The sequence below is a fragment of the Clarias gariepinus genome, chromosome 19, assembly GCF_024256425.1.
Source record: "Clarias gariepinus isolate MV-2021 ecotype Netherlands chromosome 19, CGAR_prim_01v2, whole genome shotgun sequence".
Classification (NCBI taxonomy): Eukaryota; Metazoa; Chordata; class Actinopteri; order Siluriformes; family Clariidae; genus Clarias; species Clarias gariepinus.
The window spans coordinates 23,643,118-23,657,491 of record NC_071118.1 but is presented as its reverse complement, the minus strand read 5'-3'; the positions used below and the strand labels follow the sequence as shown (position 1 = coordinate 23,657,491).

Here is a 14,374-nt window from a genome sequence, read left to right as displayed (position 1 = left end):
TGGATGGTGTTTAGTAGAAAATGCTAGTTTATTTATATAGAAGTATAATATATATATATAAGCATATATATTTATATAGATTATAAGTAAATAATACATTTGTTAGAACAAGTTGTAGGGTGGTACAGACTGTAATAATAACTCCTTAGTAAAAAAAAAATGTCCTCCACACATCTGTGCACATCTCCTCTGGTTTAGGTCACTTTTGGGGTTATTTAAAAGACAGGTACAAGTATTTGCAGCAGAAAACGAGTACAGATACAGATAGTGGCATTGTGTTACACCTCCAGTGTTTGTTCAGGTGTATGTGTGTGTGTGTGTGTGTGTGTTGAGTGCTTATGTCTCGTAGCGTGTGTAATTCTCTTCCTTGTTTTTACCTTCATCCTTTCTGCTGGGAGAAAGCTCTTCTTTTCCACCCCACTCTCTCCTCTCTGAAAGTTCATTAAAAAGGCAGTCATTATGGGCAAACACCCCCCCCCCCACACACACACACATACTTCATGCATCCAAGTTGTTTGATGTAGAACTAACTATCTCATTGTGTATGCGGAATGTACATGGATAGTAATCTGCGATCTGTGTGTGCAGCTGAGTTTGCACACACACACACACACACACACACACACGGAGATGAAGTGCCTTCTTTATGAAAGAAGCTTAAATCAACACGTTGCTGATCAAAAGCTATTGTTTTATGAATTGAGCTCACTCAAAGCATATGTTCAGGTTTCATAAAGCTAGAACTGAAACTCGATATGGCGTAAAATGCGCCGCCCATACATGAAGCAGATGCACTGTCCATTGTATGTCATGCATACACACATCTTCCTGATCGCTTGTTATCCCTGTACAGCATCTGCATGAGAGATCTTTTTTGTCATGTTATTGATTTATTATTAGTTTTCAAGTCACCTGCCGAGTCTTGTGGTGTGCTGGAGCTATAATGAGAATTTACATAAAAGTAAAAAAAACCAAAAACGCTAAATACACTTACTGGTCACTTTATTAGGTACGAATTGCTGGGTAATAATTCTTCATGGCAGAGATTTAACAAGGTGCTGGAAATATTTCTTAGACATTTTGGTCCATATTGACCTGATAGTTTCACACAGTATTGGGTTGAGATCTGGTGACTTTGGAGATCGTTTAAGCAAAGTGAACTCATTGTTATGTTCAAGAAACCAGTTCGAGATGATTTTAGCTTATTGTCGGCATGTCATCCTGTAAGCATGAAGGGATGGACCAGGACAATACTCTTGTGGGATTTTCCAATCTTCTATTGTCCAATTTTGGAGCCACTGTGAATTGTAGCCTCAGTTTCCTGTTTTTCGCTGACAGGAATGGCATCTGGTGTGTGGCCTTCTGCTGCTGTAGCCCATCTGCTTTAAGGGTCTACGTGTTACAGTATGTGTTCCGAGATGCCCTTCGGCATACCTTGGTTGTAACAAGATGTTATTTGAGGGCCTCCGAGTGGCGCAGTGGTAAAGCACTCGCCCTATCATCCGGAGATCGCGAGCTTGATTCCTAAGAGGATAATGCTTTAACCTCTCGAAGCCGGAGGTCTAGAGAGAGCTGTTTGGCCGAGCACTCTCTGAAAGTGGGGGGGGTGAGAGGTACTTAGTGCTCCCACATTAATTACGGCTCTACAGACAATCATCGGGTTCTGTAAGCTTGCGCAAACGGAGGGAGTGGATAGCGCTGTCCTCCGAGTGTGTTACGCCACTCCCAACGGTGCGTGAGCAAGCAGTTCGAAAAGATGCGGTCGGCTGGCATCACGTGGTTCAGAGGAAACACGTGATAGTCTTCAGCCCTCCTGACTGAGTGGCAGCAGTAGCTTAATGTGGGAGCCCCTTAGTGACAGGGAGGAATTGGATACTACTATATTAGGGAGAAAAATCGGGGGGAAAATGTTATTTGAGTTACTGTTGTCTTTCTATCAGCTCGAACAACAAGAACAAGATATTTTCTCTATTTGAGACCATTTTCTGGAAGCCCTAGAGATGGTTTGTGCATAAAAATCCCAGTAGATCAGCTGTTTTGCAAATACTCAGACCAGCCCATCTGGCACCAACAACCATGCCAGGTTCAAGGTTACTTAAATCACCATTCTTCCCCATTTTAACGCTTGGTTTGAATTTAATCTTCTTGCAGATCATCTTGAAATTCTGGACGATTAGCATTAACAAGCATGTACCTAAGTGGCCTGTGAGTGTATATATAATTTTTTATGGTTAGTATCCTTATTCTTTAGTATTCTAGTCCTCTCAGCCAGCATGAAGCATGCTCAGTCACCATGTACTGTATTTTGCTTTGTCATGACTCTTGCATGTAATTCTGATCCCATATACGCGTGTCTATAGCGCTTGGTGAGGATGAACATGCCCATTGCTGAAGACAACACAGTCCACTTTACATCCACGCTGATGGCTCTCATACGCACCGCTCTGGATATCAAACTGGCATCAGGTGTGTGCTCACTTCAGGCTCGCTTACTTAAACTACTGTACTTTTACTAACCCCTCTGACATTTGACTTCTATGCCATCTGGTGTTGTATAATTATTGCTCGTGTCTTCTAGGTGTTCTTGCTCAGCGTCTCTGTGATGCTGACTTAAGGAGGGAGATTGGTAAAGTGTGGCCCAGCCTGTCGACAAAAACTGTGGACTTGCTGGTAACACCACACAAACGTAAGCTCTGCTGCTTTATATTCTGTAAGGTGACTCTGTGTTGACATAACCAGGGACGTGCACGGCTGCTTTGTAATGCTCTGTGTAATTTTCAATATGAATAAAACATATACAGCAGTCTTGTATGCATTTGCTGCTCTCTAGTGGTTTGAAGTGGGAGGTTTTTGTTTCTCTTTTCATTTCTGAGGGCATGAAGCATTACAACACTAATAGCCCATTACAGGTGTGCATTTAAGCAGGGAACTTTGTATCTTGTATGATGCAACAACAACAAAAAAAAATCACAAACAGTTAGATAGGAAGCTCACAAGACCATGATGTGCGATGCATTTTATGCATCCTTGGTAACTGCATGGTCAAGGGTGAGCTGGTTTATGCACTCGCTGGAGGTTCATAAACTGTCAGACTCAGAATTCACACAACATGCTGGTAGTGATTGCAATTGTAGTATTTGTCCAACTGTAATTGTAGTATTTGTCCTGTACCTGTATTATTTAGTATCTGTCACCAGTCTTGCTGTGTGTATTGGTGCATTATCATCGTGATACACAGCACCGCCTTCTGGATACAATGTTTGAACCATTGGGTGCACATGTTTCTCCAGAATGGTTCGGTAGTCCTTGGCAGTGACACGTCCATCTAGCTCATGTATTGGGCCTAGGGAAAGCCATAATATTGCAGCCCAAACCATCACTGATCCACCCCCATGCTTACATTTATATTTGGGCATTTGGCAGACGCTCTTATCCAGAGCGATTTACATTTTTATCTCATTACACATCTGAGCAGTTGAGGGTTGAGGGCCGCGCTCAAGGGTCCAACAGTGGCAACTTGGTGGTTGTGGGGTTTAAACCTGGGATCTTCCAAACTGTAATCCAATGCCCTACCCACTGAGCTACCCCTGGCCCCCACTCTGGGCATGCAACAGTCTGGGTGGTACGCTTCTTTTGGGCTTTTCCACACCGTAACTCTCCCGGATGTGGGAAAGACAGTGAAGGTGACTCATCAGAGAACAATACATGTTTCACATTGTCCACAGCCCAAGGTTTTCACTGCTGGCACCATTGAAACTGACGTTTGGCATTGGCACGAGCGACCAAAGGTTTGGCTATAGCAGCCCGGCCATGTACACTGACCCTGTGGAGCTCTCGACGAACAGTTTTGGTGGAAACAGGTAGGTTGAGGTGCACATTTAATTCTGTAGCGAGTTGGGCAGCTGTGGTTTTATGTTTTTTGGATACCTTGGATCCCTTTTAGACAGCTTCCTCTTGCGTCCTCAGTTACTCCTGTTGGATGTGGTTCGTTCTTCTTGGTGGTATGCTGACATTACCCTGGATACCGCGGCTCTTGATACATCACAAAGATGTGCTGGTCAAATTTAGCCATGAAACCTCCAACACGAAATTGCCCTTTGTTTCAGTTTCATTGTCCAACTCCTGTATATATGATAATAATATTTTGAGAACTACAGAAACAGATACAGCAGCATTGTGTTACAAGGCTATTGATTTCATGTTAATTGACCGTCTGAGTGTTGCCGTCTATTGAATGTGGTTAATTAACCGAGCAGAAGCATGACATGCCTCACTTCGAAACTTCTTTGTGTGTATCAGATAACGAGTTAACAGTCGGGAAAGTGTACGCTGCGCTTATGATCTTTGATTACTACAAGCAGAACCGGGCCAAAAGACTCCAGGAACAGCAGCCCACTTCAGGAACACTGGTACTCATCCACACACATGTGATCCATCCGTTTAACAGTTCCTGTAAGATCTTTAATTTAATAGTATGTTTGAAACGCAAGCAGTATTAAGCAGTACTAAAGCAGATGGCTTCCGTTATTTGCAGAGTAAAATGGGGTCTCTCTTCAAGCCCATGTTGCCCCTCACCCATATACATGAACAAGAGCAACCAATGAAGAGTTCCAAAATACCACCTTCTGATTCATATCCATATTCAGAGTTCCCGCCCACAACCACTCGCTTGACCAATGGAGAGCCAGTGTGAGTAATCTCATACAGCTTGCCTCATTCATAGCTGTTCTTTATAATAAATGTTAAAACGGTATTAATGACATGTGGCACAAGAATTATTGTTCTTTTAACATGTGAACGCTTTGTCATGTGAATCCAGAAAAAGCACTAGCATGAAGATTTCTTCTTCAGCTGATACGCTTGGGATGAGCAGGAATTCTGTCTATTCAGAAGATGTGCAAAAAACTGAATCTCAGGTAATAAAGGAATTATGTTCATTCTTCTGTATCTCTCATTGTAGGTCACATTAATTAATACTAACCAATAATAACCTATAATTAAGCAATTTCACATGATAGGGAGTGCTGTTGTACTGAATATCAGCACGGCTGTGATGCCGTCATAGGCATGATGGCACTGTTGTACAACAGTTCCACAAACACCATTTATTATCAACAGATTATGGCTTGTTTGTGTATTTAATAAGTTATTTTCCTCCGTCATCAGATACCCTTCTGTGAATTTGCAACTAGTGTTGACCTGGCGATAGACAGTTAGGATGAGAAGGAAGAATAAACCATGGAGGTGTTAGACAATCCTGTTAATCTGTTAGTTGCTTTTTTCATTTTTCTCAGATGGCGTTTAATAGAAAGCTTGTACTCTATGTAGGATGTAGAATCCCTTATCCACAGACCAAGTAGTACCCTTTACCCTGGGTTAGAGAAGGATTTGGGATTCTGCCTTGTTTTAGAAGTTAGTTACCCGTGCAGCTTGCGTTAGAAGCAATTTGAAAAGACTTAGAAGAAATTGTTAAGGAAACAAAGTGTTTTTTAGGATGACGCAAAAAAAATAATTTGAATAATTAAATAAATAAATAAATAAATAAATGACTCGATCAAGCGCATCACTCATTTACGTCATCGTCAAACCACAGTGAAGTGTATATTTTTGTGTTGTGTGTGTTGTGATGCACGTATATTTGTCTATGCATACGTTTGTCTGCACTGTGTGGCTCTTACAGGAATTAGTAGAGATGACGGATACAGAGAATAATTCTGATGTAGGGGGCTTCTCCACACTGGAGGGCCACGGGAGGGCAGCTTCAATGCCCAGACTTAGTGCAGGCTTCCAGGTAAGCCGCTCATCGTTTCGTCCTTATTCATCACTCAATCACAGACTGTGACTTTAAGAAAGGTTTTTTTTATTTATTTATTGGGGAGGTAGACAGATAAAGAGATTAACATGAACTGTGAACATTAGTTTGGATGGATGGATTGATGGATGGATGGATGAAAAATAAATAAAATGCAGCTGTACCATCATCCTTGTATCATTTATGTTTTTATTCCTTTGCTCCATTAATATAAAGGACACCTGCAATCTAGGCTTTTTTTTTTTTTAGATAAAAAGACCATATAAACCAAGCAGGTAGTTCTTCTTAGTTGTACAATGCGTACTGTAAACGAACAAACTTATAATTATTTAGGCAACAGAATTTTTGCCTCTTTTTCTTACACTTATATCTGGGGGAAAAGAACACTTCACCCAATTGAATAATTGATATTCTAAGGTTTTCAGTAGTAAAATAGTTTTCTTTCTTTGCCTGCTAGGTTTGTTTTTGGCAAATGAGTGAATAGGAGTCTTTTAGATAAAAAACTTAACATGATTCGAAATCTTTTTTTATTATTATTCTAAAAAGACACTTGGTTTTAGTTTTGTATACAGTGAGGTCAATAAGTATTTGATCTCCCTGTGATTTTGCAAGTTCACTTACTTGGAAATCATGGAGGGGTCTACAATTTTCAGCATAGGTGCATTTCCACTGTGAGAGACAGAATCTAAAAAGAAAAATCCGAAAATCACATTGTATGATTTTTTTAAACTATTTATTTATGAATTACTGTGTCAAATAAGTATTTGATCACTTGCCAGATTTCTGACCCACAAAGACCTGTTATTTTGCTTTTAAATAGTCCAGCTACACTCTTTCATGATTCTAAATTAGTAGCACCTGTTTGAGGTTGTTAGCTGTCATAAAGACACCTGTGTACCCCACAATCAGCCAAAGTCTAAGTAGATACATGGGGTATCAATGATGCTAAGAATGGTGAATAATCAGCCCAGAACTACACGGGACATCGTTTCCAAGACTACTATCAGTAATACACTAAGACGTCATGGTTTAAAATCTTGCATCGCACAGAAGGTTCCCCTGCTTAAGTCAGCCCATGTCCAGGCCCGTCTGAAGTTTGCCAGGGACCGTCTGGATGATCCAGAGGAGTCATGGGAGAAAGTCCTGTGATCAGATGAGACCAAAGTAGAACTTCGCCGTGTTTGGAGGAAGAAGAATGATGAGTATCATCCCTACAGTGAAGCATGGGGCTGGAAGCATCATGCTCTGGGGGTGTTTTTCTGCACAGGGGACAGGACGACTCTGTACACTGTATTAAGGAGAGGTTAAACGGGGCCATGTATGGTGACATATTGGGCAAAAACCTCCTTCCCTCAGTCATAGCATCAAAGGTGGGTCGTGGCTGGGTCTTCCAACATGACAATGACCCAAAGCACACAGCGAGGAAAACCAAGGAGTGGCTCCGTAAGAAGCATATGTACTATTTAAAAGCAAAATAATTGGTCTTTGAGGGTCAGAAATCTGGCTGATAAGCAAGTGATCAATTACTTATTTGACATAGTAATTCACAAATAAATTGTAAAAAAAAATCATAAAGTGTGATTCCTGGATTTTTCTTTTTGGATTCTGTCTCTCACAGTGGAAATGCACCTATGCTGAAAACTGTAGACTTCTTCATGATTTCTAAATAAGAGAACTTGCAAAATCACAGGATACGATAGTATCAAGACGATGCAATGAGTGTTAAGGGATGATATGAAGTATTTTAAATTCTTAAATATTATATAGATTAGAATATGATATAGATTTTGCACTTTTTTTTAAGTTTATTTTAAGCATTACAGAGTGGGAGGAAACACTTTCTTTACGAAGACAAACAAACACAGAGAACACATCCTTTTCACTCAAAGTGACAGGCAATGAAGTCTCACCTCCCTTATTATGACTCATACAGCATAGAGTAAAAAAATAAATAAAAATATATATATATATATATATATATATATATATATATAATAACCATAATAATAGATATACAGTAAGTGTTTAAGAACCTAATACATCTCTAAGTGTGGTTTTTAGTGACACATACTATTTAAAATTATATTGTTTTACTGGTAATTGGATACACAGATTTCTTCCATATGTAATATATGAACTGTAAGTTGTTTCCATTCTCATCACCTTTCTGTCTCCTTTTACTTTCTTGTGACATTTTTATTTACTAAAGACAATTTCCGTCTCTGCCGTCGTCTTCTGTCACTGTCTTATCATCTGTCACGTGTAAAAAATTGTATTGTGCCTTGTCTGTTCCTGTCTTTTCTTGTCTTATTGTTCCAACAGCCCACAGCCTTTGTGTTCCCTAGACACTTCCGTTCCTCCTTCTTCTTTTTCCCCGTTCCTCCATCTACTCGATTAATCATATTTCCATTGTAATCACATTGCCGATTTATCTCTTTCTTACACTCTCTAACATATTGTCTCGTTCTCTCCATCTGTCATATTCATAATATGATCTTACCTATCATTGATTCATGGCACAATATCATGTCTGTGCTTTCTCCACTCCTCCGCTGTCTCCTTCCTATTCTCCACTGTCTCTCTGATGCTGATTGAGTCAATGTTGGCTGTGTGTTTTCCCCTGCACTCCTCACCTGTGTGCCCTCTTCCTGTCCTACAGCGGACCCAGTTGCGCCACACCACCGGGATATACCTTGCAGTATGTACCAATGCTCCAAGCCCTTCTCTATCTCTACCTCTGCCTTCAGCTTTACTTCTGTCTATTACTCTCTTGTCTTCCTCTCAGCTTCACTCATATCACTTCTGTTTTGGCTTCTGTGTGCGTTTTGTCCATTCCGGTCCATGCTTTCTTTGGCTTGTCCCATACGCTGATTCAGAGATACTGTATAAATAGCCTGGTCCTATCAGAACAGATAAAGCTACAGAAATGATTCGGAAAGATTCTGGTGCTTTTAGTATAGTATAGTAAGAATGCATAGTATAAATAGCTATATATTTAGCATTTTGGGGAATAGACGTTATGAAGCATGTGTACATATAATGTGTGTGTATTGTAAATGTATGTGGTGTAAGTGGTGTATTATGCTATAGTGATAATTCAGTTCTAAATTCACACTAGGCATGAATTATCCAAATCGAAGTTCATCATTATAATTCAGTCACTAAATCGGAAGCAGACACAACCACTAAAATGACACAACCTGAAGCAAGTGTATATGAGATTAGGGTCCCTCATCCTAGTAACCATGGAAAATGTAGAAAAGGATTAGTGGGAATGATCCTGGCAAAGTAACAGCACTGCTATAGAAGGTTTTGTTACACCAGTGAGTATAGCACTATTGAATCAGTTTTTCTATACTACATTTTTTTTTACAACAGTTTTAATCACAAATACCAATCTTTTTACGAAAAAAGGGAACTTTTTCAAAACTCTTCACACACTCGGCATATTTGCTTTCTGTATGGTTTAAACTGTCGCCCTAAAAAAGGTTCAACTACCACAGATTTATATCCAGAACCTGACTATAGAAATTTCCTGTGAGGCTAAGAAGTATGACCTTTTTAAAACTCTGACATCCACATCGTACCCCTTTTTTTTCATCAGTTTGCCAGTCCAAAAACACTGCTCCGTATCTATATCCATACATTACAGAAGCTTGGTACCCAAGGCCAGTGGATTATTTAACATCATTAGTTAAAAATCTCTTCCACCGCTCCACCCGTGCACCCCTTTAGTGTCCAAAACATACAATTTCTGTTAGGATCGCAGCTCAGTCATTAATCTTTCTCCCAAGGTGCCCTGGAACCAATTTCACTTATGAGCAATTTTCAATACATCCCATTGATAATCCATGGCTTGCACAGAAGTATTAACAGGTCACTGCTTGAGGTCGTATCTAGGAGGTCGTTCCTTTCAATGTATATCCATTACTCTTAACACACGCACTGAAGAGTTTTCCCTTTCTAAACCTTGAAATCTCATAGAGGCAACCCTTGTGGTCCACTGGACATGTAGGAAGTCACAGACATCTTGTGAAAACTTTGGAGGAGAGAAGAGTCCACTCCTAATGAAGAGGTTCGATTCTGAAACCTGTACATCCATCCATTTGTGGAAGAGGGTACCAATGCATTGCAGGGCACGAGGACACACACCCACACTCAAACACCCAATCATAAAATATGGGCAATTTGGAAACACCACTCAACGAATCCACTGTACCACTCAAGTATCTGGTCAATATCTGGCTATTTCTAAAACATACCCCAACTCTGTTGTTCCCAGAAAAGTGGCATTTTATGTGTCTAAAGCAATAACAAGGGTCTGGACTGTCAATTGCATAAACAGAGCCCATTATTCATTATTCATGCAGTTAGTGCACAAACCTGCACTGGACCACCTTGGAAGTCTGGTTACTAGACTTTACTTGCATTTTTTGTCATATTAATCTGGACAGAATGTACAAAGTCCTTTTTGAACAAATCATGGAGATTTGTGGATTGCTCTTTTGTTTACTTTTCCCTTTAGATCTGACCCTACTTGAAGCAGCATTAAGCAACCGTCATGCTCATGTTCCCGTAAAGGTCATTAAAGTCTTTTCAACATGAGATGGCTTGAGAGCCACACATCGTTACCACAGCAATAAAAATAAATAGTGCATTGTGTGTATCATAAATTTTATTACTGTTTGCTGTGAATTGTCATGTGGTTCATGTGGTATTCTTCAATGAGGACAATAAGAGCTTTTTTGAAGTCTAGAAATTCTAGCGTCTGTTCAGCGACGCTGGTTCAGAGAGATGTGTGAAGAGCTTTGGAAAAGTGAACTTGGTAGTAAATAAAGCTTGTGAGGAAGTGCAAATATCATGAAATAAGCCAACAAGTTTATAAAATTGTCAGGCAGCCAAAAGCATGACTATGAATTGGACAGCAAATACTGGTTTTTACGTATTTACGCTTGCAAGATGATATACAAACACAAACGTTCTAAAAGTAGACTTTCAGCCAATGAATAAGATGAATAAAGATTTATACACACACAAGTGTTTGATGGTGTTTATCTCTTCTTCTACAAGATATGTATTTCTATATGTGTGTGTGTGTCAATGATAGGCGTGGACTTTGCGTTCACGTGTGTTGTTACTGTAGCAAACCCCTGATCCTGTTAGGTGGTTTGTAACAATGTGTGTAACATGTCTTACTCTTCTGACTGTGTCATCTCATTCAGCTCTCATCTTCTCTTTCGTCTTTTTCTTTTCTCTGCATCAAAAGCCCATCTTGGACAGCAGTCCCATGCGGCGCTCAGCCTCCTCTTTGGCCTCTCAGAGAGGAGGGACAGAGTTGAATTTGAAGGAATACGCATTGGAGCGTCCTGCAGCAGCACAAACGCAGGAGAAAGAAAGAGACAGGTTGCACCAACATCATCATCATCATCACCATCATCGATGTCAGCGCCGTAGGGACAAGAAGCATAAATCCCTGGATCGAGCTATCAGTGAGGAACAACCTGGCACTGTGGGTAAGAAAATGCACACATTCTTACACTGCCAGCCGTGCCACATTCAACAGGCCGCATACCAAGTGAGCTACCCAGAGTGAGCAAGGAACGCACACAAAAAAAAATTGGGTACTGAACTTTAGAAGGCATCATGTTGTATGAGGTTGTAAGTTGAGATGGGTTGTGAGTCAGATATAAACAAAACCGTAATGTGTGACATTTCTGCCCGGAGCAATATGTACATCTAAAGTGTACTGATCCAGAAAATGCTCCTGTACAGTAATTTAATATGATTTATGGTTCTCTGCTGTATCTTGTTGGAACACGATGGGAATGTTGTTCTGAACGGGTACCCCTGGAAATGAACTCATAATCCATGCACCAGGCTTCAGTGTCAAAAAACTGAGGTGGAGATGCTACTGTAGCACTGTCAGTCTGGTCTGAATAGTTCTTCAACCTCATCTACTGTACATCACAGCAACATCACTCGAATTGTTCTTAGCAGAAAATGTGACCAGGAGTGTTTAATTACTCCTGCTCTTGCAGTTTTAATTTTGCCGGTAGCCACCTGAAAATTAACTAATGAATTCTGTATATATCTTGAATATAGTCAAATGTATGTGACTTTTCATAACCCTTAACATTCTGAGCATTTTAGCTTTTTTTTTTGTTTGTTTTTTGCTGTTTTTTAAAATACATATACAGTACAGGGCTCAAGATTGTGCAGTGTACCGTAGAGTAAGATACACTTTTCTTCAGCACAACTTAAGCAATATGAAGAAATACATTATATTATATATAGAACCAACTATACAAAAAATGTAAAAAAAAAAAAATGGGTCACATCACCAAAGAAATAGCACAATACATAGCACAGATACATATGATCATGTGTTTTCGGTTGTTTCTTTGATCAATACTACTACTTATCATAATAATACAATTAGCTTATGATAGCTTTTGTTCTACCTGACATATCCAAAAACCAAAATGCACAATATGTTGTAATAAAAAGCTTTCATATAAGCACATATATTTTTTAAATTATCATTGATCTATGCTGTGTTCCCAGCAAAGATCTGTGCTGATGGAGTTTTAAGGGTATATGATTACAACAAACCAAACAGAGGATAGTAGCTTATTGCTAGACAAATATGTAGTTTATCTTGTTCTATGGCCAGATGCAAGAAATAAATGCATAACCCGCACAATTATCTTACAAAAAAAGTGTTACTAAAAATGAGTAACACATATACTTTATATACTGTATATACTATATATATATATATATATATATATATATATATATTCCAAGGACATACAAGAACTACAAGCATACAAGCATCCAACACGTGAACCCATTCATGCACACAAAAAAAAAAAAAAAAACGGTCAGAAGGAAGTGATTACACTCTGCCATGGTGGTGGTTTTTCATCTCTCAGAGATAAAAGGGTCTGGTGCACCGTGGACAGAAACAGATCTCAGGATTGTCCAGATGTTTCTCTAGACAAAGAGCAGAAAGAGAAAGTGGCACGGAAAGAGAGTGACAGGAAAAAACCACAGTGATGATTTCATTTACCATTTGACCCATGTCGATATCGGAAGCAACTGTTTAATAATAATAATAAGCTGTTTAATCTTATTTAATAATAAAGAAGAAGAACATCTGTATCATCATTATACTGGGTTTAATACAATTGTGTATGGCATATCTCTTATAAGATCAGAGGAAGGAATGAGAAAATACAGGGCCAAATAAATAACAGCATTTAGTCAGGTGCAATTATTAAAATTTAAAGATGTGGCAAAGGTTGATATCTTGTTGTGTCTTGATTGATATTACTCACCTTTTTGACTACCATGGATGCTGTCCAAGCTTGGGAGCACATCTGAGTACATGTACTTTGCCCTTTTTCAGGTACAGTGGTGGATCTGAGCATTGAGCCACAGGATCGAGCACGTGACAGAGAGAGAGACCGAGGTCGTTCTCACGAGAGGAAACAGCATTCATCTTCGGCCACCGACAGAAAGCAGCGTTACTACTCTTGTGATCGCTATGGAAACAGAGAGCACTGTCACAGCCGATCACCTGGGCCAAGCAGATCTACTTCACCGGCAGATCAACACGAATCCAACAGATTCAAAATGGTACTTACAAAACAAACTTCCTACGGTTTTATTATTAGGCAAAACTAAGAGTGCTTTCACATTAGGGACTCAGGCATGGATCAGAGTATACTTGACTTGGTAAGTTGGAGTTATGTTATGGGTCAGTATACCATGCTTTATGTAGAAAGTCATGCAAGAGGTTAGTTACTGACTTTTTCTTCAAAATTTTAAAAAGAATAGGGGCATAGTGTCCTCTTCCCAGTGTTTATTGGTGGCTCGTAATCCAAGTGCATACTCATGTACAAAACAACCCTTTCCAGTATGAAAGCTGGCCACTCTGGCATGGTACGAAGCAATCATGCCTTGTGTGAAAATGGTCTAAAAGGTCCTTTGATTTGATATTTCTATGTGCATGTCTGACTGTCTGTCCATAAATCTATCTATTTATCTACTGTTGTGAGTTACATACTGTACACTTGTCATAATGTCATGGCAACTTCGAGATGGCAGTGGAAAAACTCAAAAGAAGTTGGCGCACAAGAGTTTCCTCATTATTCCATCCACTTTGTGCAATGCACCAGTTTAACTCGTGGCTAAACAGCCTCAAAGCATAGTGCTACCACCACCATGCTTGTACCATGTCCATGTGGTCAGCTACAAACTTTACCCGAGCTTGAAGGTGTCGAGATTGGTGCAGGGGCCTCTTTCTCGGATTTCTTAGTCCAGAAAGATGTAAAACTCGCTTGACTATAGACAGTGACACTGGTGTTCCAGCAGCTTCTAGTCAAAGCAGCGTTGTTATGATGATCCAAACCAATTTTTTTTTAGCTAAGGGGGACAGGGTGGGTTGTCTTCCAGACTTTGGCAATTTACTACATTGGCAAGTAACTTGTATCTATTGCGGTCATAATTATTTTATATAGGCACAGAGAAGCTACCAGCTGTAGTCAATCATAATCA

The 14,374-nt window shown here is 39.7% G+C and overlaps 1 protein-coding gene across 1 annotated transcript in view; it reads left to right on the top strand.

Moving 5' to 3' along the window:
- Positions 1 to 14,374, top strand: part of cacna1bb (calcium channel, voltage-dependent, N type, alpha 1B subunit, b) — a 144,796-nt gene that overhangs the window by 126,349 nt on the left and 4,073 nt on the right. The window contains exons 42-50 of the mRNA XM_053478085.1: positions 2,361 to 2,466; positions 2,579 to 2,686; positions 4,300 to 4,409; positions 4,535 to 4,689; positions 4,820 to 4,916; positions 5,681 to 5,791; positions 8,472 to 8,510; positions 11,079 to 11,325; positions 13,224 to 13,453. Coding sequence (XP_053334060.1) covers positions 2,361 to 2,466; positions 2,579 to 2,686; positions 4,300 to 4,409; positions 4,535 to 4,689; positions 4,820 to 4,916; positions 5,681 to 5,791; positions 8,472 to 8,510; positions 11,079 to 11,325; positions 13,224 to 13,453 — 1,203 coding nt within the window. The remainder of the gene's footprint in view (positions 1 to 2,360; positions 2,467 to 2,578; positions 2,687 to 4,299; positions 4,410 to 4,534; positions 4,690 to 4,819; positions 4,917 to 5,680; positions 5,792 to 8,471; positions 8,511 to 11,078; positions 11,326 to 13,223; positions 13,454 to 14,374) is intronic.